Source organism: Hyaena hyaena, unplaced genomic scaffold (genome assembly GCF_003009895.1).
Source record: "Hyaena hyaena isolate Hyena2069 unplaced genomic scaffold, ASM300989v1 scaffold_1648, whole genome shotgun sequence".
NCBI classification, from domain to species: Eukaryota; Metazoa; Chordata; class Mammalia; order Carnivora; family Hyaenidae; genus Hyaena; species Hyaena hyaena.
The window spans coordinates 100606-127403 of NW_024082268.1; the positions used below are offsets into that span (position 1 = coordinate 100606).

Consider the following 26798-nt stretch of genomic DNA (forward strand, 5'->3'; position numbering starts at 1 on the left):
TTTAGAGTCTTTGTGTCCTTTGTGGAGTTCATGTTTGTGGTGGTGTCTCTGGTATCTTTGTTCCTTGCAACATTTCCTTCAGAGCGTCCCCCTCAGGATTTCTTGCAGGGGTGGCTTAGTGGTGTCAAATTCTCTCAATTTCTGCTTATTTGGAAAGATTTTTATCTCTCCTTTGAATGACAGGCTTGCTGGATAGAGGATTCTTGGCTGCATATTTTTTCTGTTCATCCCATTGAAGATCTGCCGTTCTTTTCTGGCCTGCCACGTTTCAGTAGATAGGTCTGTCACCACTCTGATAGTTTTGCCTTTGTATGTTAGGGCCCTTTTCTCCCTAGCTGCTTTCAAAATTTTCTTTTGTCCTTATATTTTGCCATTTTTACTATGATATGCCTTGCAGAAGGTCGATTCAGATTACGTCTGAGGGGGGTCCTCTGAGCCTCTTGTATTTCAACGTTTACTTCTTTTCCCAGGTTGGGGAAGTTCTTGGCTATAATTTGTGCTTGACTTCTTCAGCACCTTTCCCTCTCTCTTCCTTTTCTGGGATTCCTATGATATGGATGTTGTTGCGTCTGACTGTGTCGCTGAGCTCTCGAACTCTTCTTTCATGTTCCTGGATCAGTTTGTCTCTTTTTTTTTTGTCAGTTTCTTGTTTTTCTATAATGGTGTCTTCTAAATCACTTATTCTCCTTTCTGCCTCTTAAATCCGTGCATTGGAGGCCTCTAATTTATTATGTATCTCATTTATCGCTTTTTTTAATTCTTCATACCTATTTATATTCTCCATTTTGTCTGTAGCCATAGTTTCTTTGATGTCTCTTATGTTTTTTTCAAGCCCAGCTATTAATTTAATGATTATTAATCTAAAATCTTGTTCATTTATGCTGCTCATATCTGTTTTGAGCAGTTCATTAGCTGTTAATTCTTCTGGGAGTTTCTTTGGGGGAGAGCTTTTTCATTTCGTCATTTTAGTTAGTTTTCTGGCTCTTGTTACTTTTAAAGACCTGTTATGCTCTCTGCACCTGTGAGCGCTGCTTTATCCAGGAAGATTCTTTGACTTTCCAGAGCCTATCCTTTCAGAGAGTGTTATTTGAATGGTATCTCTCTGTCTCTCTTGTTGAGACCTTGGTTATTTTGTTTGCCTACTCGTAGTGATATTTAGGCCTCTCCACCATGTGTACTTTGGCTTGATTCTTGAGGTAGCCCTGGATGGTGAAACAGACTGACAAACACACAGGGAGCAGGGGCACACAAACGCACAGACAAATCCGACTAACATGCAAACCGAGAGAGACAGCGAAAAAGTTAAGAGAATAGATGGAGGAGGGAGGGCGAATAATAGAAAATAAAAAAATACATAAAAAGTTCAAAAGGAAGAAAAGTAAAGGAAAAAAGAATACCAATGGACAAAGAACGGTTTATAGCAAATAACCGGATTTCTCAGTGATAATTAAATAGCCGGATGTATGCAGTGCTGGTTGAAGAGCATAGAGACAGAGAGAGAAGACGGTGGGGGGGGGAGGGGGCGGGGGGGGAGATGAAGAGATGAAGCAAAATTGGAAATAGAATGAACAGGCAGAAGGGATAAAAAGCTTTTTTCAAAGAGTTAAAGGGTGGAGTATGGTTGGTTAGGTGAGAGAAGTATGCTGGTGTTATCCAGAGAAACTATATAGTCTAATTACTCCTGAGAGAAAGAGACAAAAAGGTCGGGAGGTGTAGAATTTACATCTACAGAATGGACTAAATTTGATTGTTTAAGCACGCCGGTGACCAGAGGTAATCAGGTCAGTGTTCTGTGGAAAAAAGGAAAAAAAAGAAAAAAGAAAAAAAAACAAAAACAAAAAAAGGGAAAAGGGAGGAGGGCAGCTCTCAAGCAGGGATGGGCGTGGTGTGATCCAATGCGTCAGGCGGGAGTTCTGCCTGGAGGTTGTAGGGAGGAGAGTGGTGGAGCTCCACCTTGCTTTTATAGGCCCGTAAACTTCCTGGGCCAGGGGCTGAGCCAAAGTTTGTTGTGCTTTTCAACCCAGGCCAGTCCCAGCCTCCAAATCCCAGGCCAAGCACCCCGCTGAAATTGCCTCAGGCGATCCCCTTGCACCTCACTCGGCAATTCCAAGCTTCCTGGCTAGCTCTGGGGGTGAAGCCAGAAGCCGCTGCTCCCTTCTCCTCCGGGTTGGGCTGGGGGGCCTGGGCGGGGCGGGGGGCCTTGTCTGCCGGCGCGCTGAGCCCGCTGGAGTGAGGAAATCGAGTTCCCTCTGTGTCTCGTCACCCAAAACACGAACTCGCGGTCAAATCTGCCATTTTTTAGCTCTTTGCCTTCCCTCTAGAGCTCCAGCCAGCTAGGAGCACGGACACCGGTGCCTGCGTGTGGCTACTCCAGGGGTCCAAGCCCACCAGGAGGGCAATGGCGGTAGGCGCGCAGCTTCTCCCGGTCAGCCAGTAGCCAGCACAAAGAAGCAAACCGCGAGCGCAGCCCCTCCAGGGCGAGTTGGAGCATGGGGGGGGCCCTGGTGCGCAGGTATTTTGTGCGCAAGGTCTTTCTACGCCCCAAGCGGAGGTTTTTCCCCCCCGAGTGGAGGTTTTTCTGTTTCGGACTCTATTTTTCCCTCTCACTCCCCACAGAGGGGGGTGGCCCCTCCCTCCAGTGTCCAATCCAGGCCCAATTTTATCTTCCCCAGTTCGCACTCACGTTAGAAGGCTTTCTCAGTGGAATCTGCATCCTTTTTCTCCCAATCTCTTGGGTTTGGTACGGTTTCCTATGGCTTCAGATCTTTTCCGTGTGATGCATGGGGACGAGTGCAGGTACGGAGCTCCCTACTTCTCAGCCATCTTGCCCCTCCCCCTGTGGTGTCATTTTCAAAGTGGTGGACTTCCAGTGATTCCTTTTTTTTAAAAAATAAAGCAGCTTTATTCTGTTATCAAGTGTTTTTTTTAATACATTTGTAAAGTTGGTCAGTCATCACCACTATCTATTTACAGAATGTTTTCATCACCCCAAAAAGAAATCCAGCATGCATTTGCCATCACCCTGTGGTACCTGACAACCATTAATCTACCTGCTATGTCTGTGCAGGTAGATTTGGCTGTTCTAGACATTTGCTATGAATGGAGCCGTACACTACATGGGCCTCTTTGACTCAGTGTGTTTTCAGGGTTCATCCATGTTGTAGCATGCAGCAGGACTTCATTCCTTTTTATTGCTGAATTCAGGTGGTTCTTAATGTCTTTTTACTTTAATGCACTTTTCTAAATTTTATCTGAGTTTGTTTCTTTAATAGGTCAAAATGCTAATTTTTAAACGCAAGACCTTGATTGGAACTGGAAATCTTTGCCTTGTAAATAGGCTGCAGTTTATTTTAGTGCTGGGTGGTATCAGCATCTCAACAGCTTGGTCATTGTGAGTGGAGGAAGGGGGAGGCCCTATGTCCAGGACTGTCTCCCTACTGTCCCCCATGAGAGCTCATCTCACCGCTGACCCCTTTCCAGGTGGAAGAGGCAGATGACTGGCTGCGCTATGGCAACCCCTGGGAGAAGGCCCGGCCTGAGTACATGCTTCCTGTGCACTTCTATGGGAGAGTGGAGCACACTCCTGAGGGCGTCAGGTGGCTGGACACGCAGGTATCCAACCCAGGCGTCCCAGGAAGTATGAGGTTGAGTGAGGTGGCTGCCACATTTCATTGCCACACTGCATGCCCTTTGGGAGTGGGAGGTGTGCTGTTTACCCAGATGACTTGTCTTGAGGTGACTGCCTGGGAAGTTTTGTTCTCACACACCCATTCTTACACATTTTCAGGGCTTCCCAGACTGTGGAAAACACTCAGTGTGAAGCCACAGTCTTTGCAGTTTGACAGGGGCTTGTGTTAGGTTCAGACCTGCAGTCATTGAATGACTAGCAGGACAGTGTTGTGACCTAGGTAGGGCATTGATCCCTGGAGGGACGTGGATAGTCCCCGGCATCTCTAGACAGCAGGTGCTTGATGCACACATTCATCATAGTCACCACACACCACAGGCCTCAGTAGTGTCTCCTGGGTGCTACCCACCATTACTGAGCCATCAGAGCCCTGGGCATGTGGTGAGCTGGATGGATGTCCCGGCATGGGGCACAGGCGCTGATGAGAGGACCAAAGCAAGAGCATGGGGAGTCTAGTCCAGGCCCTGGATGGTGGACAGTGCACATCTGGGTGGTTTTAGGGGACTGAGGGAGGTAGCAGGAGCCTTCATGAGGGGGTAACAGGGGGTAACTGTAATGAGCAAAGCTCAACCATCTAGATATGGGGAGATGAGCCCAGGAGACTGGGAAAGTTCCAAGCATGCAAAAGTGAGTCTTCCAGATTTTCTGCAGCATAAGTTTTAAGCAGTGCATAGGCTAGAGCTGGCTGGAGCCATGTTATGGAGGCCTAAAATGCCATAGGAAGTTGTATTTGATTCAAAAGAGGAGTGGATGGGATCAGTTATCTCACTGCATGTGCTTGTAAAAGATGAGCATGTCAGTATATGTAGGGAGGCATAGAAACCATTGGAGCATTTCTGTCAGCCTTGGAGGGCTGGCCATGGAGAAAGGAGGAGCCGTTAGAGGTGCTTTACAGGGCTTGTCACTGGCTTGGACAAGGGTCTAGGGGGCAGGGAAGCAGGGAACAGGGGTGAGGGGAGAGGGGAAGAGAAAAGTGATACTAAGGCTCTAGTGATGCTATCAATGTAGTCCTTTTGGCTGTCAGAGCAGATTTCATTTTGTAAAGCCACATAGTTTGAGCCCCCATGAGCCCCCATGAGCATGTCTGAGTGTGAGAAGCCTTATCAGAGGGTCTGAGGGCTGGAAGTGACCTTGAGGCTTGTGTGTGTCTTCCTGTGCTTGGCAAGAGTAAACCAGATACTTGTAGACAGACTGGAACCAGGGATGGCAGGAGGTGGCAGGTTCTGTGGGCAGTGAGCAGGCCCTGTGTTTTCTGTTGTGAGTAGAGTGTGGGCTGGCTTGGTTTCTCTGAGGGTTAGAGGTCAAATTTCCCAACAGGAGGAACCTTCTGCAGGCATTGGGAAATAGAGGTCAGAAATAGAATTCATCTGTGGAAAAGTTGGTTGAGTCCTGAAACTATACAAGTACGGTCGAGTGAGAAGAGGAAGGGCATGGAGGGCAGAGGACAAGGACACTGTAGGCATGGCTGCTAACAGAGTGCAAGAGAGTGCACTCTGGCTCTCTGGCTCAGTGGCCCCTTGATGATCTGAGTGGGAAGAACTCTTAAATCAATGCCAGTATGGAAGGAGAAGCTAGAGAAGACAGATGTGACCTCAGGAGTGTGGTCAGGGCCTTATTGCAGAGCCATCACAGGTAGTCTTAGCCCAGGATACCTGCAGGCTGGGCTGCATCTTGGCACAGGGCAGGTTGTAGGGATTTGGGGCACAAGGAGAAAAGCCAGAGGGCAAGCAGGTTGGCCACCAGCAGAGAGCAGAACGCTGCTGCTGGGGTGAGAAGGCCTGGGACTGGGGACTGTGTCACTAGCTGACTAGATCTGACCATCTCTTGGCCAGGTGGTGCTGGCCATGCCATATGATACACCTGTGCCGGGCTACAGGAACAACACCGTCAACACCATGAGGCTGTGGTCCGCCAAGGCACCCAACGACTTCAAGCTCCATGACTGTGCGTTCTGCCCCTCTTGTCTCTGTTGGGTGGCTTCTCCCAGGCTTGTCCCTTGAAGTTCTTGTCCTGTCTGCACTGTTACTACTGTGCAAAGCACAGGACTCCTTCTGTGGAGGGAAGAGGGCAGGGTCCTCAGAGCACCAGGGCTTCCCAGGGAGAGCCCACTAGCAAAGCCACTGCTTGTGGAACCCTGTGCCCTCAGGAAAGACCAAGGGTCCTAGGGCTCTGCAGGATGTTTCAGGGATACAGGTCAGACCTGGAGCAGAGTGAAACCATGGCTACAGGGGCACCTTCTGTGCAGGAATGCCCCTCACACAGTTCAGGGAAGTGAGGGAGAAACTACAGGGAAAGGGCACATGGGGAGTCAAAGGAAGGCACACAGGTTCTGACCTCACTGTCTCTGCCCCTAGTTAATGTGGGCGGCTACATCGAGGCAGTCCTGGACAGGAACCTGGCCGAGAACATCTCCAGAGTCCTGTATCCAAATGATAATGTGAGTAGCTCACATGGTTAATTCTCTTCTGCTAGGAAAGTGTGCTAGGAGCTGGGGCGGTCTAGAAGGACCCGTTTGCTGGCCTCACATTCATCAGATGAGACCACATAAGTGGCTACCAGCAGCCCTGTGTGGTTCCTCAGAGTGAGGGCAGCATAGCATGCATGACGAAGCCCCACAAGTCCAAATGTACCTGTTAGCATCTCCCCTTTGCCCTCTCCCTAAGAGAACACAGTAGGAGGTTCTTGGCCTCACCTCACACATTTATACTACTGTGTACCTGGCCGCCCCCAGGGCTGGCTCTGAGCTGACTCCATGCAAGGCTGTATGCAGGGCAGCATGTAGGGGCTGTGGGAATTTGTCAGACCTCACATCCAGCTGGTTTCTGCTCTTTTGGCATGCGATGCTGCTTCCCCAGGAGTTGGATGAGCCATTTCTTAAATGGGAATAGCAGTCCCTGCTTTTCAGTGATGCCTTGAGACATATGCCAGTCATGATTTAAAAATCTTTAAGTATGTGCCACCACCCACTAGATGAAGTCATAACCACAGTCACTGTTGTACTGAGTTTAATGTCTAGTGGCTTTGTTGTTGCTAGACAAAAGCCCTTGGAATTTGCCTTTCTTAGTGGGTTGTATGTGCTCTGAAAACAGAAGTCAGAGTAATAGAAGCGCTTTAGTAGCAAAGGGAATTGGTTTTGAAAGGCTCACAACCAAACATACCCCATTCCTCCTTCCCTTGCCAAGATTTTAAGCAGATTCTAAAGCTTCAGGTGCAAGGCATTTTTAGGACACTGACACTTTGGAGCTTGTACTTCTGAGTGGCTCTGGCTGTTAAGGAACGAGTCCTGCATGCTTGGTGTCCTCACACAGGGCACTGTGACCCTTTGCTGGCTGCCTCCCTATCTGAAGATCACATGAAGGTCAGGCCATCTAGACCTTCTGCCTGTGCCCCTGAGCTACAGGTTACCTGACCTTGGGCCCTGGGATGGTGGCAAAGGTGTCAGCACCATGCTGACACTCAAGGACTCTTGTCCTCTCATGCATACATGCATCTCTGCAGTCCCTGGAGCAGGGCCCCCTGGCCTCGTGCCCTTGAGCCTTGGGGGTAGGGGGGTTCCTGAGGACCTCTGATGGCCCTGGTGGCTGTTGGTGCCAGTGCTGTCCCGTGTCTGCAGTTCTTCGAGGGGAAGGAACTGCGCCTGAAACAGGAGTACTTTGTGGTGGCCGCCACCCTCCAGGACATCATTCGCCGCTTTAAGTCCTCCAAGTTTGGCTGCCGGGACCCAGTGAGAACCTGTTTCGAGACATTCCCAGACAAGGTGGGTTTGTTGATGGGTCTTATGCAGAAGAATAAGATGTCCCCGGGCCTGATTTCTATCACAAGGTTGGGATGTGGGTGAAGAGGGGAGTAGATAGGACAGCAGCCCCCTTCATCCTTGTTTACTTGTTATCAGGGGCCAGGCCCCTTCCTCTCTGACCAGGGACACACTAGGTTTCCTTAGGAGCAGCGAGGGACACTAAAAGTTCCCGTGGGTAAAGCATGATGCATTTGGTGGTGTGGGTTCAGTGATTTTAAACAAAGCCAACATATCCTAGGTGAGAGGAACATTCTGCATCAGGAGGAACTGTGGAGCATGAGGAGAGCCTTGGTGGGTTCCAAGGGTGCTGCTGCAGAGCCAGCCCACAGGGTCTTCCTGGCCTCTCCCCATGGCCCCTCTTGCCTGTTGTCCTCCCTGCTCCTTGGCTGGTTGTCAGGCTGGGTTCAGCACCTGTGCCATGATTTCAGCTCCCTGCTGTCGGTCCTATGGATGTCAGGGATGGGTGGCTGAGGACCCTCAATCTGCACACGCTGGCCACTGTGGCACCCATGCGGTCAGGGGGATTGAGGGAGATTGCCCTGTGTAATCTGCAGGTTGCCATCCAGCTGAATGACACCCACCCAGCCCTTGCCATCCCTGAGCTCATGCGGATACTGGTGGATGTGGAGAAAGTGGACTGGGACAAGGTAAGCACTGAGGATAAGGGTACAGGGCTGGGCACATGGGGTGGTTGTGTCCCTACACTGATGGCATATGGAGTGACACTGTCCCTGTCACAGCTGGGTATATAAGGTGATAGTGGTCCCTGTAGACCTGGGCACATGGGAGTGACAGTGTCCCCTCAACTTCTAGCTTGTCCCACAACAGTGGTGAGTACTGAGCTGTCCCTAGGATGCTGAGGAAGGCCTGTCCCCTGTGGCCTGGGGAGTACAGAGGGACATTGTCCTTGAGAAGACAGGGCCATGGGGAAAAGGATGTTTCAGGGGCAGGTCTGGGGTTTCTCTCAAGGGACTAGGACACTGTAGGTGGGACAGTGGCACAGAGGTACAGAAAAGCAATTTTCTGGAAGACCAGAAAAAAATTGACACTTCTTAGAGCTTCTCACCTACATTTTCTCATCTTAGAATTGTGTCAAGAACCACAGAAGTATTAAGTGTAAAGAAACACATTGTTTACATTTTTTATAAGCTCTTCTGATTCAATTTATTTTGGTCTTGGATGCTTATATAGCAGGATTTTCTTGATCTAGTTTAAATCAACTATAATACTTTAGAACAGCTTTCACATCATTTTGTAGAACTTAGAGCCCCTCTCTGATTTGGGATGCACTCTTGGATGGGGCTGGGCAGTGCCCCCGTGGTCCCATCTGCTCCTGGCCAGTGGAGGGAGGCCACATAGTTTCCCAGTGTTCCCAGCTGGATGTGAGATCAGTTTGGTGGAAATAAAGTAGAAAATTGTTTTGTGTTTTGTTTTGTTCACCAATAAAATATGGTTCACAGAAGAAAAGTGAGTGATGCCAGGTGATGAGGTAAGCATCACTCATTTTTACATGTGTGTGATGTCAAGAAGTAGAATGTTCCTGGTTACTTCGGGAAAGCAAAGGGAATGGGGCTCACTTGTAGGTTTTGAGCAGGTTCTAGATAGGCCCCAATGGGCACAAACATGTTGCCCCTTTTAGGTGGGATCTGAACATTTACCTTTGATGGACTTTCCCCTTGCCTGAGCATCTGGTAGAAGAACAGATTGTTTCTAAATAAAACAGCTTGGAATGTTTTGGAATGTTGTAGGCCTGGGAAATCACAAAGAAGACTTGTGCATACACCAACCACACCGTGTTACCTGAGGCCTTGGAGCGCTGGCCTGTGTCCATGTTTGAGAAGCTCCTGCCGCGGCACCTGGAGATCATCTATGCCATCAATCAGAGGCACCTGGATGTAAGCAGTGGGGCTATCAGGGTAGCGTGGGGGATGCTGTCCCCAAGATGACCACCTCTCCTGTTGTGATCAGGGGTGGGGGTGGTGGGCTATACCTGAACCCAGAAGAGGTGGAGGGCCCTCCTGTCCTCTATGCGGAATTCTCTGGCCTGGGACACGTGTCTTACTTCTTACATAGAAGGGCCGTCTATCAGCAGAGGGCTTTGGGTCCAGGGGCTATCACTTGGCATATACCTTGTCCCCACACCTAGACCCCTGCTATGTATGTGGGAGTCATGGATTCAGATCTTTATAAAATGTTCCCATTTCCGTGTGGGGCTCAGATGTCAGAGTCTGTTCCTGAAATGCCAGATGCCTTGGTCCTGAGACATCATAGCAGCATTTGGGTGATTTGGAAACAAAGCAGCATTTGTCTTTCCTCCATTACCCATAGAGAGGAAAGTGCTACAAGGAAAGGGGAACTTAGAATCCAGGTGTACTTGTTCAGTTTTCTAACCGTTTGGTGTAGAGTAGCTGTTCCCAATTGGTTAGACATTGGCTAAACCTTGCGTAGGCCAACAGGGCAGCACTCTCGTCTTTTCCTTCTAAGTTACCTGGGACATCTTAGCACCACGGTCCTCCTGTCTGCCTCCCGCAGAACAGCTCTGCTGAGTCCTCTGACTGGCTGGGCCTTCCCCTGGGCTGTGGCGGTGTGAAGGAACTTCCTTTTACGGCTGGGACTCTCAGAGGTGCATCCAGGGAGCTTGAATGCACATCTGGGGTGCAGCAACCCTGGGATTTTCTTGGACGAGGTGGAACCTCCCGTGGGGGCCCCTGGGCTTCCTGCTCACCACTCGCTCACCTCCTGCTCTCTGTCTTGGCTATAGCATGTGGCTGCCCTGTTCCCTGGGGATGTGGACCGTCTGCGGAGGATGTCTGTGATTGAGGAAGGGGACTGCAAGCGGATCAACATGGCCCACCTGTGTGTGATTGGGTCCCACGCTGTCAACGGTGTGGCGAGGATCCACTCAGAAATCGTGAAGCAGTCAGTGTGAGTGGGACTGGCATTTGCCCTGACCTGGGTGTACCTTCTTCTGGACCCCAGACTCGCCTCTGGGCACTGTTGGCAGCCCAGAGTGCCTGGGCCATGTTGCCCAGGCTCCACACTTGCTCTCCTGTACTCACAGGCACTGACCAAACCAGCCAGGGCATGTTATTCAGTGGCTGAGGACACCAAGCTCCCTGACTCAGTGGGCAATGTTAGGCAATTGAGCCTTCGAATTGTCACCAGTGCCGCCTCCTCTTTTCTGTGTCCTTTGTCTGTCCATGCAGAGGCTCTCTCTTGGAGCCATCTGCTGCTTTCCAAGTACCAGGAGTGCCCCACTGAGGACGAGTGTCCTGGGCCTGGATAGCATGGAGGTTAGGGCAGGAGTCAGGGCTGGTCAGCAAGAGGAAGGAGGAATTCTTTTTTTTTTTTTTTTTAAATGTTTTATTTATTTCTAGGAGAGAGAGAGAGACGACGTGAGCAGGGGAGGGTCAGAGAGAGAGGGAGTCACAGACTGAAACAGGCTCTAGGCTCTGAGCTGGCAGTCAGCACAGAGCCCGACGCGGGGCTCGAACCCACGAACCGCGGGATCATGACCTAAGCGAAAGTTGGACACTTAACTGACTAAGCCACCCAGGCGCCCTGAGGAAGGAGGAATTCTTAAGTTAGATCTCCCAGCACTTTCCCTCCCTCTTTTGGTGGGACATGATCTTGGAACTTCTTCCCTTCCTCCTTGACCCAGATGTGTGTAGGGCACCTCCCTGAGCACCAGGTACACCCCAAACCAGGTCTATCTGTGTGGAGGCTTCTCTGTGCCTGGTACTGGCCCAAGGGCTTCATGTATTATAATCTTTAAATCCCCACAGCCAGCCTCTTAGAGAGGTATGTCCGCATTTTACAGATGAGGAAACTAAACCCTGGTTCTTAAGCTCTATTATAGTTCATACCCTCTTCAATGTCACAGTCACTGTGGAAGATGGCCAGGGTCTACTACCTGTGTGGTTATTGCTATGTGACTAAATATGCAGTGCTTTGAAAAGCCTGTGCTCTATGCTTACTGTGCTCTGTGCTCCTTAGAAAACAGCAGAAAAACTGAGCTTAGTGATTTTCCAGGGGGATTTATGAATGTTCTCTTGCTCACCTTGTTCATTGTGACATTTGTCTGTTTTCTGTGTTTTAGCTTTAAGGATTTTTATGAGCTGGAGCCAGAGAAGTTCCAGAATAAGACAAACGGGATCACACCCCGACGGTGGCTGATGCTGTGTAACCCGGGGCTGGCTGACACCATCGTAGAGGTGAGACCAGCTGCCTTTGAGTCTCTGGGGGCTGTGGGCACAGTGAGCACCTCAGCTGCTGCCCAAGGCCCTCAGGCCCATTGCCAGTGGTGCCGAGTGGGCAGTGATAGCTCCCTTGTGTGTTGACCAGCGACGGCTCCTGGCCAGGACCCCAGGTGGGGTCCAGCTGCTACCCAGATGTGGGAGTGCTAGGCTGGACTGGGCAGTCAGTCAGTGGCCACAGAGGCTTGTGCAGGAGTTCAGAAGTGAGGTCCTGGGCTTCAGGAGGGGCTGGGGTGGGACCACCGGGCTAAGTTGCAGCCACAGGCCCACTGAGGAGATTTTATGAGGCAGAGATGGAGTGGTTACTGATTGTTCATGTGCTTGTACACACCAGGTGGTGTTCTAGCCTTGAGAATGCAGCAGGTGGCTGTAGGGTGGTACCCAGTGAGGGTCTGTGGTGGGGACATTGCCTGCTTGGGCTGCATGTGTCAGGGAAGGCATCCCTGGAAAAGGTAGAGCAGACAGATCCAAATGGCTAACAGGAGGGAGTAAGGAGCAGTGAATCTCTGTTCTAAAGCCCTGTGGTGGAAGAGCATGGCCCATCCAAGAGCTAGAAGGCCAGTAGGGCTCAGTGCCTGCTGAGTGGGCAGAGGGAGGACAGGCCTTGGAAGTGGCCAAGGCATTTGTAAGCCAGGAGTTTTCCTCTTGGTCCTACATTAGCAGCAGGGAGAGTTAGCAGGGGTACTTGATGAGAGGTGCATTTGGACCAACTACTCTGCTGTAGTGCAGAGTTCAGGGCCAGGAAGTGACTGGAAGATGCTCCATTATTGCACAATCTTGGCAGGTTCAGAGCCTTGGCGGATGGATGGGGGACAGGGCTAAGGCCATGAGGAGCCGCTGGGCCATGGTTGGTCCCCCAGGTTTGGGGCCTGTCTGTGAAGGGGACAAGGGAGGCTCGTGGGATTGTTGTGGACGTTTGAGCTTGCCCAGATTGGGATGTACTCATCGGGAGCAAGCCCAGGGACTGAGAGGGAGGATGTGGTGGGGCTGCCCTTGGTGGTTGAGGGCACAGTGTGGGGGTATTTCCCCAGAGCTGGAGTGTGAGAGAGAAGCAAGCCCGGGGCCAAGACAGAGCAGATCTGGGGAGGAAAGCAGAGGTGGGGATGACAAAATGGAGGACAGGTCCCACAACAGGCAGAAAGCATGTGTCCCTTTATGATTCTCCAGAAAATCGGGGAGGGTTTCCTGACTGACCTGAGCCAACTGAAGAAGCTGCTACCATTGGTCAACGATGAGGCACTCATCAGGGACGTGGCCAAGGTCAAGCAGGTAGGCCCAGCATGGGGCGGCATTCCTGTGTGTTCTGGGTGTCTGGCCCAATGGCCGCTAAGTCCATCCATCCCACATAGCCTTCAGGTCATACAGCAGGTAGGCAGGCGAGTGTAGACCCCAGAGGAGCCTGGGCATGCCGTGGCCCCAAGTTCTGCAGGAAGAGCTTATTCCCGGGAGATGCTCCAAAAGTCTGTCTGGTCCTGGCATCTATGCACAGTGTGTGCTGATTGGCTGCATGAGAGCCTCTCGCCAGGGCAGCCAGCCTCATAGCCAGACAGGCCAGGGCCACTGGAGCCCTTCAAACCCAACAGGTGGCAGTCTTGACGGAGAACATGGTCCATTGTAAGCCTGCCTCTGCTGGGCTGCCGCATGGTCTTCGGGCCCAGAAATAGTCCTTCATCCTGAGTCTCCTTCCCTTAATGTCCCCATGTGTTTCCTTTATACCACGCTCACGACTCCCTTTTATACTGCTTTTCTTATCCTTCTGCTTCTGTGCAGGTTTGCCTTTTGGTCTAGTTTCCTGTTCATTTCTGCCACTCTTGGAGTGTGCCCACCTTCACCACCTCACTCCCCCACCCCCCTTCATCAGGTCTCCACCCTCAGCTATGGCCTCTGAGAAGTCCCCATCTTGCTATGTGGTTGGCTGAGGGACAGAGGTGTCCCCTTGGCCCTGAGTGGAAACCTGGAGCCTAGTCAGACCTTGTGGTCTCATGGGGTTTGACTGTCTTTATCCTTTCTCCCCAGGAAAACAAGCTGAAGTTCTCTGCATTCCTGGAGAAGGAATACAAGGTGAAAATCAACCCCTCCTCCATGTTCGACGTGCACGTGAAGCGGATCCACGAGTACAAGCGGCAGCTGCTGAACTGCCTACACATCATCACCCTGTACAACCGTGAGTGTCCCCGGGGGCCGCAGGGCCCTGGCTGCAGCCCTGCACAGGCCCTCCGTGACATCACAGAACTCAAAGGCTGGACTATATGTTTAGTTTAGTTTTAAGTTCATATTTAGTTGTTATTCATTAGACTTGTCTTATTTGGAAAGATTTTACTTATTAGAGACATTTAAAGTGCACTTACAAAAATGAAATAGTGCGTATTATATATGTACCTTAAATTGTTCAAGCAGCATTCAATTATGAGAGCAAACATGAATCAAAGACCCCCAAAAGTGAATATGAATGTTTTCTAGGTTTATAAATATAACAAAGCCTTAAGAAAAACTTAGATTAAAAATTTTTTTAATGTTTATTTTTGGGAGAGAGAGAGACAGAATGTGAGCAGGGGAGGGGCAGAGAGAGAGAGAGATGGAGACACAGAATCCGAAGCAGGCTCTAGGCTCTCAGTTGTCAGTACAGAGCTGTGAGATCATACCTGAGCCGAAGTTGGATGCTCAATCAACTGAGCCACCAGGTGTCCCAGAAAAAGTTAGATTTAAAAATTTTGTAATTTAGTGTTGTGACTATTAATTTTGAAAACCAAAGGAACCACAAATACTCTTTCAAGATACAGAGCTCCTCTCAAGAGTGTCCTCCCATGCCCAGCCACCTCACCCCCGCCCCCAGCCCCACAGTCGTAGTCTCTGCACAGGCCTCTATACCTCCCAGTACCTGCCACTTGTAAGCTTGCTTTCCGTGGTGTCCCATGAGTGCAGCTGTTCTACCAAGCAGGTAGCTGGGGGCCTGCGCTCATTTCCACCTCACTATCTCCCCTGCCTGTGCATGCACGGTTTCTCCCTGGTCCAGCAGATCACCTTGACACTCTGCTGTGCTGTCCTAGACCCTAACCTGATTTCTGTCTCCATGTGTGGCTGAACACTTGGTGCTTACCATCAGCTGTCCTGCCCCACCCTCTGCTCGGATTTCCCTCTGGTTCACTACAGCCTTTCCTGTGGACCACGATCTGAGTTCTTGCTTGTTCAGAACATGGAGGACTGTTTGCAGGTGACGTTCTTGGCGTCACTTTCTTTCCTTGAGCACCTTTTAGGGTCTGTCCTGCACTCTCTGGAGGATGGGGCATTGGTGTGTTGTGGTGTCTTGAGTACCCATGCTAAATTTATTGGGCTGAGTCTTGCTGCTGCATATTGTGGATCAGTTTTCCCTGATGCTCGGGGCATTCTGCATGTAGCTTCTTGTCAGTCCTCGGTCCTGCCAATTCTCATTCTGTGCACTTCTGTGCCCTGGCCTCCCCCTGAGGTCTCAGTTTCGGCCTTGTGGACTCTTTTCCAAGCTGAGGGCCATCACAAGTTGGAGATTTGGGTATTCTCACAGGGACATCGGTTTCATTTCTTGTCTGTAGCAAAGCCACCTATCCATGTTTGTTCAAATTTGCCTGAGCTGCACTGCCCGGGGCTACCAGCAGGGGCTTCGCGGTTCCCCAGGGCAGCTGTAGGCACTTCTCTGTACAGCTGAGGACCCCTGTTTCTCCAAGCCAAGGCTGACTCAGGAGACCACCTGCCCTGGCTCGCCTGATTTCTGCCCTGGGGGCCTCTGTCCCCAGAATGCCAGACCCTCCTCATGGGTTTCCTAGAGGAGAGGTGCTGGCGGGGTCTGCCTTCCTAACTCCTGTCCTCCTTCCTGTCCCTCAGACACCAGCCCTGCTGAGGGCTCCTCTGGGGAGGCTGGGTCCTGAGACCCATGTGCTCATAGCTTGCAGTTCACCCACCCTATAAACTGGCAGAACTTGATCAGTGGCCTGGACTTTGTGTTTCTTTCCTCTTTCTGAGTTTTGGTGAAAATGTATTTTCTGTTTTATTTTTTCCTGTTCTCTCTGTTGTTCTGTCTGATTTCTGGAAACAGGAAGATATCAGAACTAAGGGACAGCCATGTTCTTAGCAGGACCTGGAGTTAATTATGAAAGCTCAGCCCTGATTCTCACTGCCCTGGGTGGTTCCTGCCCTCTAGTGAAGGTGGTGTAGGGCTACCTCTACCCTTCTGTGTAGACATCTTTCAACACCTCCTATATACACTGACACTGAAAGCCAGGGGCCTGGTGAGGACACCCTCAATCTTCTGGGGCTGCAGGTGAGCTGGCTGCAGCTCTGGCTGCCCCTGTGCGGGAGAGCTTCGGGATAGCCTCTCACCTCTTGCCACAGTGAAGGTAGGCGGAAACTTGGGGTCTCGCCTGACACCCCTCGAGGGCTTACATTGCCATTACCATGATCCCAAGGTCCCCTCTTTGTCATGTACCCATCATGTGCAAGGGCCTTGACAGCTGGTGACTGACTGGACTCAAGCCAGGCTTCTGCTTTGGGCTGTTCTGGAAACAAAGGTGCATATCTTTTCCTGTGAGCCTTTTGGAAGAGTCTGTTCCTGGCCTCTTTCCTCACCAACATGGGACATAAATGCAGAATCTAGGGGACTCGCCCCTCTTTTGTAAGTGGAAATTCCTTGCAGGCACATGGGGGCCCAGTGGCTGTGCTCTGCCCCCTGGGTTGGGGTTGATCTCTGAGGATGCTGGTCACCACACTGTGTCCCAAAGTAGGGGCATGTCTGGCTTCAGTGCCTTATTTGAATCTCTTGTTTGTCCTGCAGGAATAAAGAAGGACCCAACCAAGGCCTTTGTGCCCAGGACTGTCATGATTGGGGGCAAGGTGAGGTGATGTCCTCTTTGCATCTTTCTTGATATTTAGCCTAAATGCACAAACCACCATGCTTTTTGTCAGTGCCACTATGTCTCAAGTTGAGTGCCAGCTGCGCAGTGGGCTGGACACTGTGAAGGCTCAGAGCTAGCATACACATGGGATGCCAGAAGCCCACTGCTTCCCCAGGTATGCTTGTGAGCTAAGTAGGTTCAGTGTTCAGCTCAGCAATAAGAGGGAGCTAGATGGGACCCCCCTGCCCAGCACATGAGAGTAGGGGTCCTAGCCCCAGGGCAGTCCCCAGTGGGCTGTTGGCCCTCCATCCAATGCCCTTCCTTGTATAACCACCATTCTTCCACACCTGTGCCCAGCTCTCAGGTCCCAGCATGCTGCCCACTCACTTCCCTGTACTTGTGTGCTGAGTAGACCTAGATTGCTGACTGCTTCATCAGCTGGATGTATACCCGTGTGAGCTCAGCTTAGCTTTATTTCATTTTATTCACTGTGACGCATGCTTTTGGAAACGTGGTCACATAGTCCCAGTATGTTGCCATTACCCATTGATAGGTCTCGTCACACTCTCTGTTCCTGGGCCAGTGTCCCCACCCTCTGCCACTTTCTTCATTGGCATCAGGGAACAGAAGGACACTGTGGGGCACAGCTGCTTTAAGGGGGGCCCACTAGGTGGGACCAGGCACTGTCTGCCTAGCCAGCAGCTCATGGCCATCTCTCCGAGTGCCTGCCACTTCCTTTGTCAGCATCCCTGTGTGCATTTCTTAGAGATATGGGCTTTCAAACAGTTTTTTAAATGTTAATTATTAAAAATTTTCAGCATAGATAAAAGTAGAAAGAATGGCAGTAACATCCATACCCTATCCCAGACTCCCACTGGATCATTTCCAAGTCTGTTTCTAGACATGGTATTGCTTTACCTCTAAGTACAGGTGTTCCCAATGATGTTTTCCTCCAAAACCACAGTAAGTACAGACCCTTCTAAATACCACCATATGATACTGTCTTCTCATAGAGAGAGTAAAGTTACAGATATCTGGAGCAGTTTGTTTGAATCTGGACCCTGGCAGGGCCTAACCACGCTGTTGCTTGCTGTCTGTTAAATCTTGTCACCAGTAGGTTTTTCCCCATTCCTGCCTCTCTTCTCTCTGTGTAACTGATCTGTTACAGAGATTGGGCTGTGTGTCTTCCCCAGGTTGGCTTTTCTGAGCACATCCGTCTGACATGTCCAGTACGCCCCTTAATTCCCTATGTTTCCTGTATGTTGGTGGTTTTAAAAGTCCTGCTCCTCTTAGATAAGAGAAATCTCATTTCTTTTTTTTTTTTTTTAATGTTTTATTTATTTCGAGGAGAGAGCGAGAGAGAGCGTGAGCAGGGGAGGGTCAGGGAGAGAGGGAGTCACAGACTGAAACAGGCTCCAGGCTCTGAGCTGGCAGTCAGCACAGAGCCCGACGCGGGGCTCGAACCCACGAACCGCGAGAACATGACCTAAGCGAAAGTCGGACGCTTAACCGACTAAGCCACCCAGGCGCCCCGAGAAATCTCATTTCTGAAGAGCTGACTAGAATCAGAGACCAGGTTTGAGGCTGGCGGTTTTGAGCACAGGCTGGTGCGGCTTTCAGGAGAGGTGCTTGGTAGCAGGTGGGCTTCACACTCCACGGAGAGCAGGTTCCTCTGTCATGAAGCTGTCTGCCACACTGCTTGCAGGACACGGAGGCGGGGGGTGGGGGGGCACTCAGCCGGGTGTGATCTTGGTGGTCTAGCACAGGGTCCCAGTTACAGGGAATGATGCCGGACCCTCTGAGGACCCTGCACTGCCTCGTGCATAGATGTGTTCATGCTGAATTTCCCCTCCCATCTCCAGGCAGCCCCCGGTTACCACATGGCTAAGATGATCATCAAGCTGGTCACATCCATCGGCAATGTCATCAACCACGATCCAGTTGTGGGCGACAGGCTCAAAGTGATCTTCCTGGAGAACTACCGAGTGTCCTTGGCTGAGAAAGGTAGGCCCAGGGGGCTGTGTTAGACAGGAAGGCCTGCTCCTGCCTGGGCACAGTATGGGTGGTCACTGCTGGTCCCAGATGCCAGGCTCCCCAGCCAGAGGGAGACTTTGTTCTAGCAGTAAAAGGCTTTGGGGAAGTTCTCTGCCTTTCACCACATACAGAGAATTACCCTCAGCCTTTGTCTCTACTTTTTCACTTCTGCCTGTGACCTCATTCCTCCTCCTTGCTCTGCCCCCAGCTTTCTTTCCTGCTCCTAGAGCTTGCTCTTGCTGGCAGGATGTGCTCTCAAGGGCATTACCTACTTGTGATCTGTCCTTTCCAAGGGCAGCTCAGGACCAGACATCCCAGCCCTTTGTTGAGAGTTTGGGCTGGGGCTGCTCCTTTAAGGACATGTGCTGCCATCTGGAGAGGTTCCTGTAGACAAATGTGCCTTGGAGCATGGCTGTGCTGACCTGGACAGGCCTTTCTAAACTGGCCACTTGAGGAGACCCTGGCAGAAAGGTGATTTGCCCAACTGGGTGGTGGGAAACCCCAGCCTGGAATTCTGGCTCTGAGTAGTAGATGCCTCTGCAGCTCACACAGACCAGGTACTGCCTGCTGCGCTGAGTAACGATATGCAGACATGCTCCCCTCTCCTGACAGCTCAGCCAGGTCATTGAACTGTCTCTGTTGTCCCTCCACTGTCATAGACCATATGCAGTTCAAGGTCAGTAATGTGCTTAGTTCTTCACTGAGCTTCTGACACATCTTACTGCCATTTGCTGCCTGGAACTCCCTCTCCTCACTGTTATGTGGGGCAAGCTGGCTCTTGGGCATCTTTAGAACTGGTCTTGGGGTACCACCTGGTTTGGGGCCTCAGAGCTGGGGTCTTGAACTTGCACTGTCACATTTGCTCGTGTCCCTCTGCCTTCAGTGTGGAGCTGCATGGGGGCTGGAGGTGCCTGTATCTCTTTACCCTGGCTCCTGGGCTTGACCTTAAAGAAGAAATGGACTCCACTCTTTGTGGACCCTGAGTGCCAGGCCCTGGGCTGGGGAAGCAGCATCAGCTCCATGGACCGGCTGAGAATGTGGGGTCAGGGATGCCAAGGCATGGTGGGAAGATGAGACTTTCCCATCTGCCATGTCTTGGAGGCACAGGGGGCCCTCCCTTTGGAGAAACCTCAGGACCACTGCATCTGGGTCATCGTTGTGGCCGGCTGGGCCCGGTCTGCATACAGCACAGAGTGACTCGTGAACACGAGGAAATTGTCCCTTTCTTCCTACTTCTCTGGTTTTTTAAGAGCCCAGTTTCCTTTTAAAGTGCTCTGAAGAGCCTTATGGGCTGATGGCATGAGACAGAAGTGCTGTCAGGATGAAAGAGAATGATGACATCAAAAGCAAGAACCCAGGGGACCCCAGACTATGGTTGCGCCTGGTCTCTGGAAGGTTCTAGAACAAAGGTCCTTTGCTACCTGGGGTCTTTTCCTCAGGAGTCATCATCATGGCCTCAGGCTGCCCTGGATCAGGAAGGGAAGCCCTTAACAGGTGGGCAGGAGAAGGCTACAGGGCTCAGGCCCATTCTGGAGTGAGCGGGAGGTGGCGCCTGCTCTGGGAACACTAGTGGTGGGCGTGTGGTGTCCTGCACGGTTCCCATCGCTGCCATGCTGTGACCGGTCTGTGGTGATGCACTTTCTTGCCTACCTGTGCATAGTGATCCCTGCCGCAGACCTGTCACAGCAGATCTCCACTGCGGGCACCGAGGCCTCAGGCACGGGCAACATGAAGTTCATGCTCAACGGAGCCCTCACCATTGGCACCATGGATGGCGCCAACGTGGAGATGGCTGAGGAAGCTGGGGCTGAGAACCTCTTCATCTTTGGCATGCGTGTAGAGGACGTTGAGGCCCTGGACCGGAAAGGGTATGTGTCCCTCCCTGTGCCATTGGGGGCACAGCAGCATCCCAGACACTGCTTGGAGCACTGGCGGCTGGGGATGCCAAGAGGACTCTGGGAGCCAGGCCTGCGCTGGCTGAGGGAGACGTCCATTTGGCGGGTGGGAGTGGCTGTGGACAAGCTGGCCACTCTGAGCTTGTCTCCATGCACCCAGTCCTTGGGGTCCAGAGCGAGTGTTTTTAAAAGGGTGGAAGCCTCTGGTCTCTAGAGGGAAAGCTCTGAGCACTCAGTCAGTGTGGGGATTTGGGCCTGGGCTACTGCCGAGATTCCCTGGCCAGATTCTATAAAGTAACCCTTGGACTAGTGTCATGTTTACAGACAAGTTGCAAGGATAGCACAGAGTCCCATAGACCCTTCTGCTGTCTCCCCTATTGTTTACATCTTCCTTCCTAATTAGAGTGGTACGTTATCAAAATTAGCTAACTAATAGGGTACGTTGTTATTTATTAAAGTCCATACTTAATTCAGTGTTTCCCGTGAATGTCCTTCTTTGTCTTAGGATCCCTTTCAGGGCACCCCTCTGTGTTTAGATAGCAGCTCTCCTGTCTCTTCTGGTCTGTGACACTTTTCTCAGCCTTTCCTCATGTTTCATGACCTTGGACACTCTTGAGTTTGGCCCCAGCCTGATTCTGAGCAATAATTAAAAACACAAGACAGTATTGCCTAATTGTCTAAAAGCTCTCAGGGGAGTTGGTGAGGCCTCAAGCACCAGCCGAGTGAAAACCCAAATGTCACCTAAAAAGTCACAGCTCGAGAATGAGCCAGATGTCTTAGCTTGCCTCAAGCACCAGCTGAGTGAAAACCCAAATGTCACCTAAAAAGTCACAGCTTGAGAATGAGCCAGATGTCTTAGCTTGAGAGCACACTCCCCCACGTGCCCTTTCCTAACCGCTGCTTATTTGGCCTTTCTGCTCCATCCTGTGTCCTGGGACTGAACATCTGCTCCATGCTTCCCTCCCCAACTCCCTGATGGCCTTGGACTCTTTGGTCTGGTCGGGTCTGGTTTACACTTCATTTCCTTCTTCATTGTCCCAGTGGCAGGGAACAGGGTCGTGGCAGGAAGCAAGGGGCATGGTTAGGGGCAGGATGTAGCAGGGTGGGGTGCAGATGGCATGTAGCAGGCCAGTTCTCAAGCAGCCTCCTATAGGAGTACAATGGTACCTTGCCCGTGACTGTGTGTCTTCCAGCAATTACAAGGAGCCAGTGGGATTCATTCTGCACGCCCAGCACATTACTGCCTCTGCGGGGTCCAGCAGTGCTTGGGCCTGAAGCCTGGGGCACTCTCAGACCAGGGCTGTGCTCAGTAAAAACACCCCCGCGGCTCACTCTGAAGGCTGATGTTCTGTCCATCTCCCCACAGGTACAATGCCAGAGAGTACTACGACCGCCTGCCTGACCTAAAGCAGGCCGTGGACCAGATCAGCAGTGGTTTCTTTTCTCCTAAGGATCCAGACTGCTTCAGGGATGTCGTCAACATGCTGCTGAACCATGACAGGTTCGTCCTTATGTCCCTTCCCACCGGCTGGTCAGACAGATGAATCCTCTTGGTGGGCTCAAGACTGCACTTTGGGGGTGACCTTGGGCCAAGGTGAGGCTGGCTCCGCATCCCAGCCCATGGGCAGAGCCTCAGGCTGCCAACCTGGACACGCTACACCCAGGGCCTGCAGTGGCCTCTGGAGGTGCTTGAACACTGCAGACCCTGGTGGTTGGGATTGCTGGCTCATGGTCCATCCCTAGGCCCCCCAGCACTGGCTGACCCCCGGAATGGCATGACAAGCAGAAGGTGGTTTCAGATGGGGCTGCTTGGAGGCAATTCCTGAGTCCTCTCTTCCCCAGGGAGAATGGGAATATGGCCAGGACACCCCAGAAACCTCTGGAAGGGGAGTGTAGGGGGCGCTGTTCCTCCACAGTCATGGTACTGCAGTCCCATATAAGGCAAATGTTGGCTGGTGGTGACACAGAGTAGTTAGAATGGAATTGTGACATAAATTACGATGTAGTTAACGTTTTTTTTTTTACAATGCAACTATACATGGTTATAACATCCACGTTTACAGACTCACTTATTTACAGTAGGTTGGCAATGCCACTTGCCCTCTCTTGACAGAGGCAAGCTTTAAGAGTTGAATCTAGTAAATGCTGAGAATTGACCTCTGTTCCACTCTCAGTTGCCTTTGGATTGGTTTCGTCTATTGCTCTTACATGAGTACCGTGAGCTGACGTCAGACCAGATCACAGCTCCACACGTATGGGGCTGGGAGCTGGGCCCTGGCTCAGTCTGTGATCAGGGAAAAGTTTAGCAGTTTCATGAATTATCCCTGTGACTCCATCATAAACAAAATGCATTTCTGTGTTCATATATCTACATTTTTATCCACAACATCCTTTCCTTAGACCACCAGTTTTTGGCTCATTTAGACCTAGGAACAGATGGCTGCATGGAGCCTCGCTGTTATCCTGTGTGCACTTGCCTGGGAGGTAGAGTCCACAGGAAGCCTCTCAGCCTGTGTGGCTCTACCCCACATACATGGGGGAGGGTGCATTATAGACACCCACTTCTTTAAAGAAACATAGGCTTAAAGAAACACAGGTTTTTGTAGAATAGCACCCTAGGACAAAAGTATTGCTCATAGAGCCACCTCTGTGGCCTGGGGGCTCTTTCTTCCTAAAGTGTGAGGACCTGGATGCCTGGGGCCTGTTTCCTGACCTCTGACTCTCCACCTGCCACGGTGGCCCAGACTCTTATCTCCCATTTCAGGTTCAAAGTATTTGCAGATTATGAAGCGTATGTGGCGTGCCAGGCCCAGGTGGACCAGCTGTACCGGGTATGGTTCTTGGGCCCCAGAGCTGGTGGGGGTGGCTCTGGTAGGGGAGCATCAGGGGACATCTATGAGGTCTAGTCCTGGGAGGGCATAGTTGACCGTTGAGCCACACCATGGACTTAGGCTGACGACTGGGGCTTCTTTATCATCTTCTACTTGGATTGACTCAGCTACCCCTCTGCTTACCCCTGGTTAAGGCTAGTGCCTTGTGACCCCCTGGGGTCAGGCTACTATCCACACTGGGGTGTTTCTGCTCAGCCTCCAAGCAGCTGCTACAGAACACACATGAGAACAGGAGTTTCCTTCCTGGAGACAGCAGGAGCAATGGGCTGTGCCTCAGCCTGTGGTCTGCAACCCACTCGGGTGTAATGGGGAGGGCAGGGAGCGGGTATGGAGCCAGGAAGACTTGTGTATGCACACAGAAAGCCTTTGTTTAAAAATGAGAATGGGAATGCTTCCTTGGAAAGGTGTGAGCTTCAATGTTAAGTAGAGTGAGGGATCCACAGCTGTGAGGAGGGGCCTTTCTAGGGCGGGACCACTGCAGCCAGCTCCCTACTGCTTGGTGAAGGTGGACAAGGGAGGAACCCTCGTCCTGGTTTCTGTGTGGAGCATGAGCTGACCGGTGTCCCTGGGGGAGTGGGTGTGTCCATGTGGGTTTCCAGGGTGTCCCTTGGTGCCCACTTCTCTTCCCTTTCTTGGGGGGGGGGGGAGGCGGTGGCAGTAGAAGAGGACGCTGGCTACCGTGCTGTGACTGCAGAGTTGTGGGTCCGATGGATTATTTCCCAGGTTCTTGGACAAGGCCTGTGGGATTTGTGTTTCTGATTTGTTGCTGTCCTGGCCCCAACCCCCCACCCTTAGGGAAGCTGTCTGCCCTTGGGGACCTATGAAAGAATTGGGAGGGGCCTGGGAAACTAAGTGACCAGGCAGGGCCCTGGGGGGATCTTGCTCCCCTGACCTGGGCCTCAGCAGAGTGTGCCCTTTCAGGGAAGCTCCTTTTAGTGCTGGGTAAGTCCGGGGGTGGTTGCCAGGCTCTGGGGGAAGCTGTGGATGGGAGATCACCTGACCATTTTCCCTGGATCCAGTCCGTAGCAAGTACTCACCTGGTGGTATTTCTTTGTCATGGTGGCTGGTGCCCCAGAGGACATGGTGCCTTTTGAGGCCTGGGACCTTCTCAGAGTCCTTGCCCTTGTATACAATCATTTGATATCTTTTCTGGTTGGTGGGAGCCCTTTAAGTGACCTGTTGATTGCAATTTCCTTTGTTCATCAGGCTGCCCCAGGGGCTGAGAGCTCAACTGGGAACAGTCCTTGTGAATACCACACAAGACAACCTGCTGACGTGCTGGAAGTGCAGGTTGTCTTGTGTGGTATTCAGCCTCTCCTTGCCTCTGCAGAACCCCAGGGAGTGGACTAAGAAGGTCATCAGGAACATCGCCTGCTCGGGCAAGTTCTCCAGTGACCGGACCATCACAGAGTACGCCCGGGACATCTGGGGTGTGGAGCCTTCCGACCTGCAGATCCCGCCCCCCAATCTTCCCAGGGATTAGGAGCCCTGGCAACAGCCTTGCTTGTTTCAGTGCTGTTTCTGGAGGGCCAGGGGGATCGTGGTGGTGGCTTGGGGTGGGCAAGGAAGGAAAGGTGTAAAGAGTGAGATACTCCCCAGTTTCCTGCAGGAAAGCAGGGCTTGCAGCACTGACTAGGCAGCTGGCCCCACAGCTTTAGCCCACCTGCCCCAAGGAGGTGGGGAAGGTGGAGCCACTTGCTGGGCTCCTCTGAGACCTTGCATGCACCTTACAGTGAGCTTGTTTTTAGTTTTGAGCTTCTGGATTCTGTGGTCTGGGCAGGTAGCTGTGGCAAAGTCTGGGGAACTGTGTGTTTTTGCACTACATGGGCTAGAAAGCTGGTGTGGGCTTTCAGCCTCCCTGGCCCAGCTCTGCTCCTGGCTGTGCTGGGAGGGTCCAGTTCTCCAGACCACGTCTGCAGCTGCTATGTAGGTGCTCTGGCCCTAGGTTTTGAAACTGATCAGATAAAAGGCCCAGGAGGAGTGAGGCTCACATGGATGAGGACACCTGTGTCCAGCATCTTGGGGGCTTTGGCTAGGACAAGGCTGGCTGATGCAAAGTTAGCTTGGTTTTGCTTTCTCAAGAGAAAAATTAACTTCACAGAAAAATAAAAGTAGCTGAAGCCTTTTCTTGTTTTAGCAACTAAAAAGTGTACTTCTGAAATTTTGTCCTGGTTTAGCCCAGCCCTGGGGGCCCAGGATAGAATCACTGCCTTTGCTAGAAAGGCTGATAGCCCAGCCCCTGCTGCAGATCCGTGCCCTTAGTGTACCCCTGCCCTGGCCTGGGGACTGTGTCTCCTGCCTTACCCGAGCCCAGTCTCCCTTCTCCCTCCCTTTCCACCAGTACAACAAAGGCAGTCTAGGGAAAGGACCAAGCAGGCCCAGAAGGGAGCCCACTTTTCCACTGCCTGAAAGGCAGGCTGGTGGCTGGAAGGATGAGTGAGCCCCTCTCTGCTGTCCAGAGGAGAGTCAGGGAGCAGGCTGGAACGCTTCACCATGGGCTTATTAGAGACATGGGTAGGGAGTGCCCTTCCAGAGGCTCTGCTTCCTTGCATGCTGGATCTCAGTGGCACAGGGCTTTGCCCTCACCTGCTCACAGAACCAGGCCACGGAAGATTTGCTCATGTGCACGCTTCACCAGAGCTGTGGAGGTCCACCGGGGAGGCCCATGTTCTGGGTCTGTGGTTGAATTCATGACATCCTCTGCTGCCCCATTTCTTAGGCCATGTGTGACCCATCACTGTGCCACATGCTGTTGCTGCCTTGTGTGAGAAACTGATTAAACCTTCCTGCCTGTGCTTGGTTGACCTGGCTTGTTTCACTCTGCGCCAAGGGTAGGGTGGGAGCTGGGTGGGGTGGGCCTCAGACCCTTCCTTATAACAACAGCCCATCACTGTGGGATTAAGTACAGACCACTTATCCCAGCCCAGCTGGGAATGGGACTTAGAGTATGTGTACTGAACTGCCAGCTCACAAAAGAATCATCAGATATGCTTCATAAACTGTCATCTGCGTGTTGGCATTAGGGGCGCAAATTGCATTGGTTCTTTTTGCACCTGTCTTCTGCCACCCACTCCTGGCCCTGGAAAGTGGAATGCTCCAGGGAGCAGAGCATTTCCCCCTAAATTGTATAGCTGCAGGCTGAATCAAAGTCCAGGAGAGACACGAACTTGAGGCTGTTACCCAAAGAACTTGAGAACTACAGGCTACCAAGGCACAATGGGCCCTGCTGGGGTGGTCTTGGGTCTGGGGACATGCTCACTTGTTTTTTGTTTTTTTTTTTTTTTAAGTTTGAGAGAGCACGAGCAGGGGAGGGGTAGAGAGAGAGGGAGAGAGAGTCCCAAGTAGGCTCCACTCTTTCAGCGCAGAGCCCTCCTAC

At 51.7% G+C, this 26798-nt stretch overlaps 1 protein-coding gene across 1 annotated transcript in view; it reads left to right on the forward strand.

Moving 5' to 3' along the window:
* PYGB (glycogen phosphorylase B) overlaps nucleotides 1-26224 on the forward strand; it is a 65205-nt gene extending 38981 nt beyond the window's left edge. Inside the window, exons 5-20 of the mRNA XM_039224427.1 lie at nucleotides 3481-3612; nucleotides 5521-5632; nucleotides 6043-6125; nucleotides 7302-7445; nucleotides 8039-8131; nucleotides 9233-9379; nucleotides 10246-10409; nucleotides 11584-11698; nucleotides 12908-13009; nucleotides 13757-13904; nucleotides 16542-16600; nucleotides 18465-18606; nucleotides 20297-20504; nucleotides 21898-22032; nucleotides 23296-23362; nucleotides 24753-26224. Of these exons, the coding sequence (XP_039080358.1) occupies nucleotides 3481-3612; nucleotides 5521-5632; nucleotides 6043-6125; nucleotides 7302-7445; nucleotides 8039-8131; nucleotides 9233-9379; nucleotides 10246-10409; nucleotides 11584-11698; nucleotides 12908-13009; nucleotides 13757-13904; nucleotides 16542-16600; nucleotides 18465-18606; nucleotides 20297-20504; nucleotides 21898-22032; nucleotides 23296-23362; nucleotides 24753-24905 (2004 nt within the window). The 3' untranslated portion in view covers nucleotides 24906-26224. The remainder of the gene's footprint in view (nucleotides 1-3480; nucleotides 3613-5520; nucleotides 5633-6042; nucleotides 6126-7301; nucleotides 7446-8038; nucleotides 8132-9232; nucleotides 9380-10245; nucleotides 10410-11583; nucleotides 11699-12907; nucleotides 13010-13756; nucleotides 13905-16541; nucleotides 16601-18464; nucleotides 18607-20296; nucleotides 20505-21897; nucleotides 22033-23295; nucleotides 23363-24752) is intronic.
* Nucleotides 26225-26798: the final 574 nt, after the last annotated feature.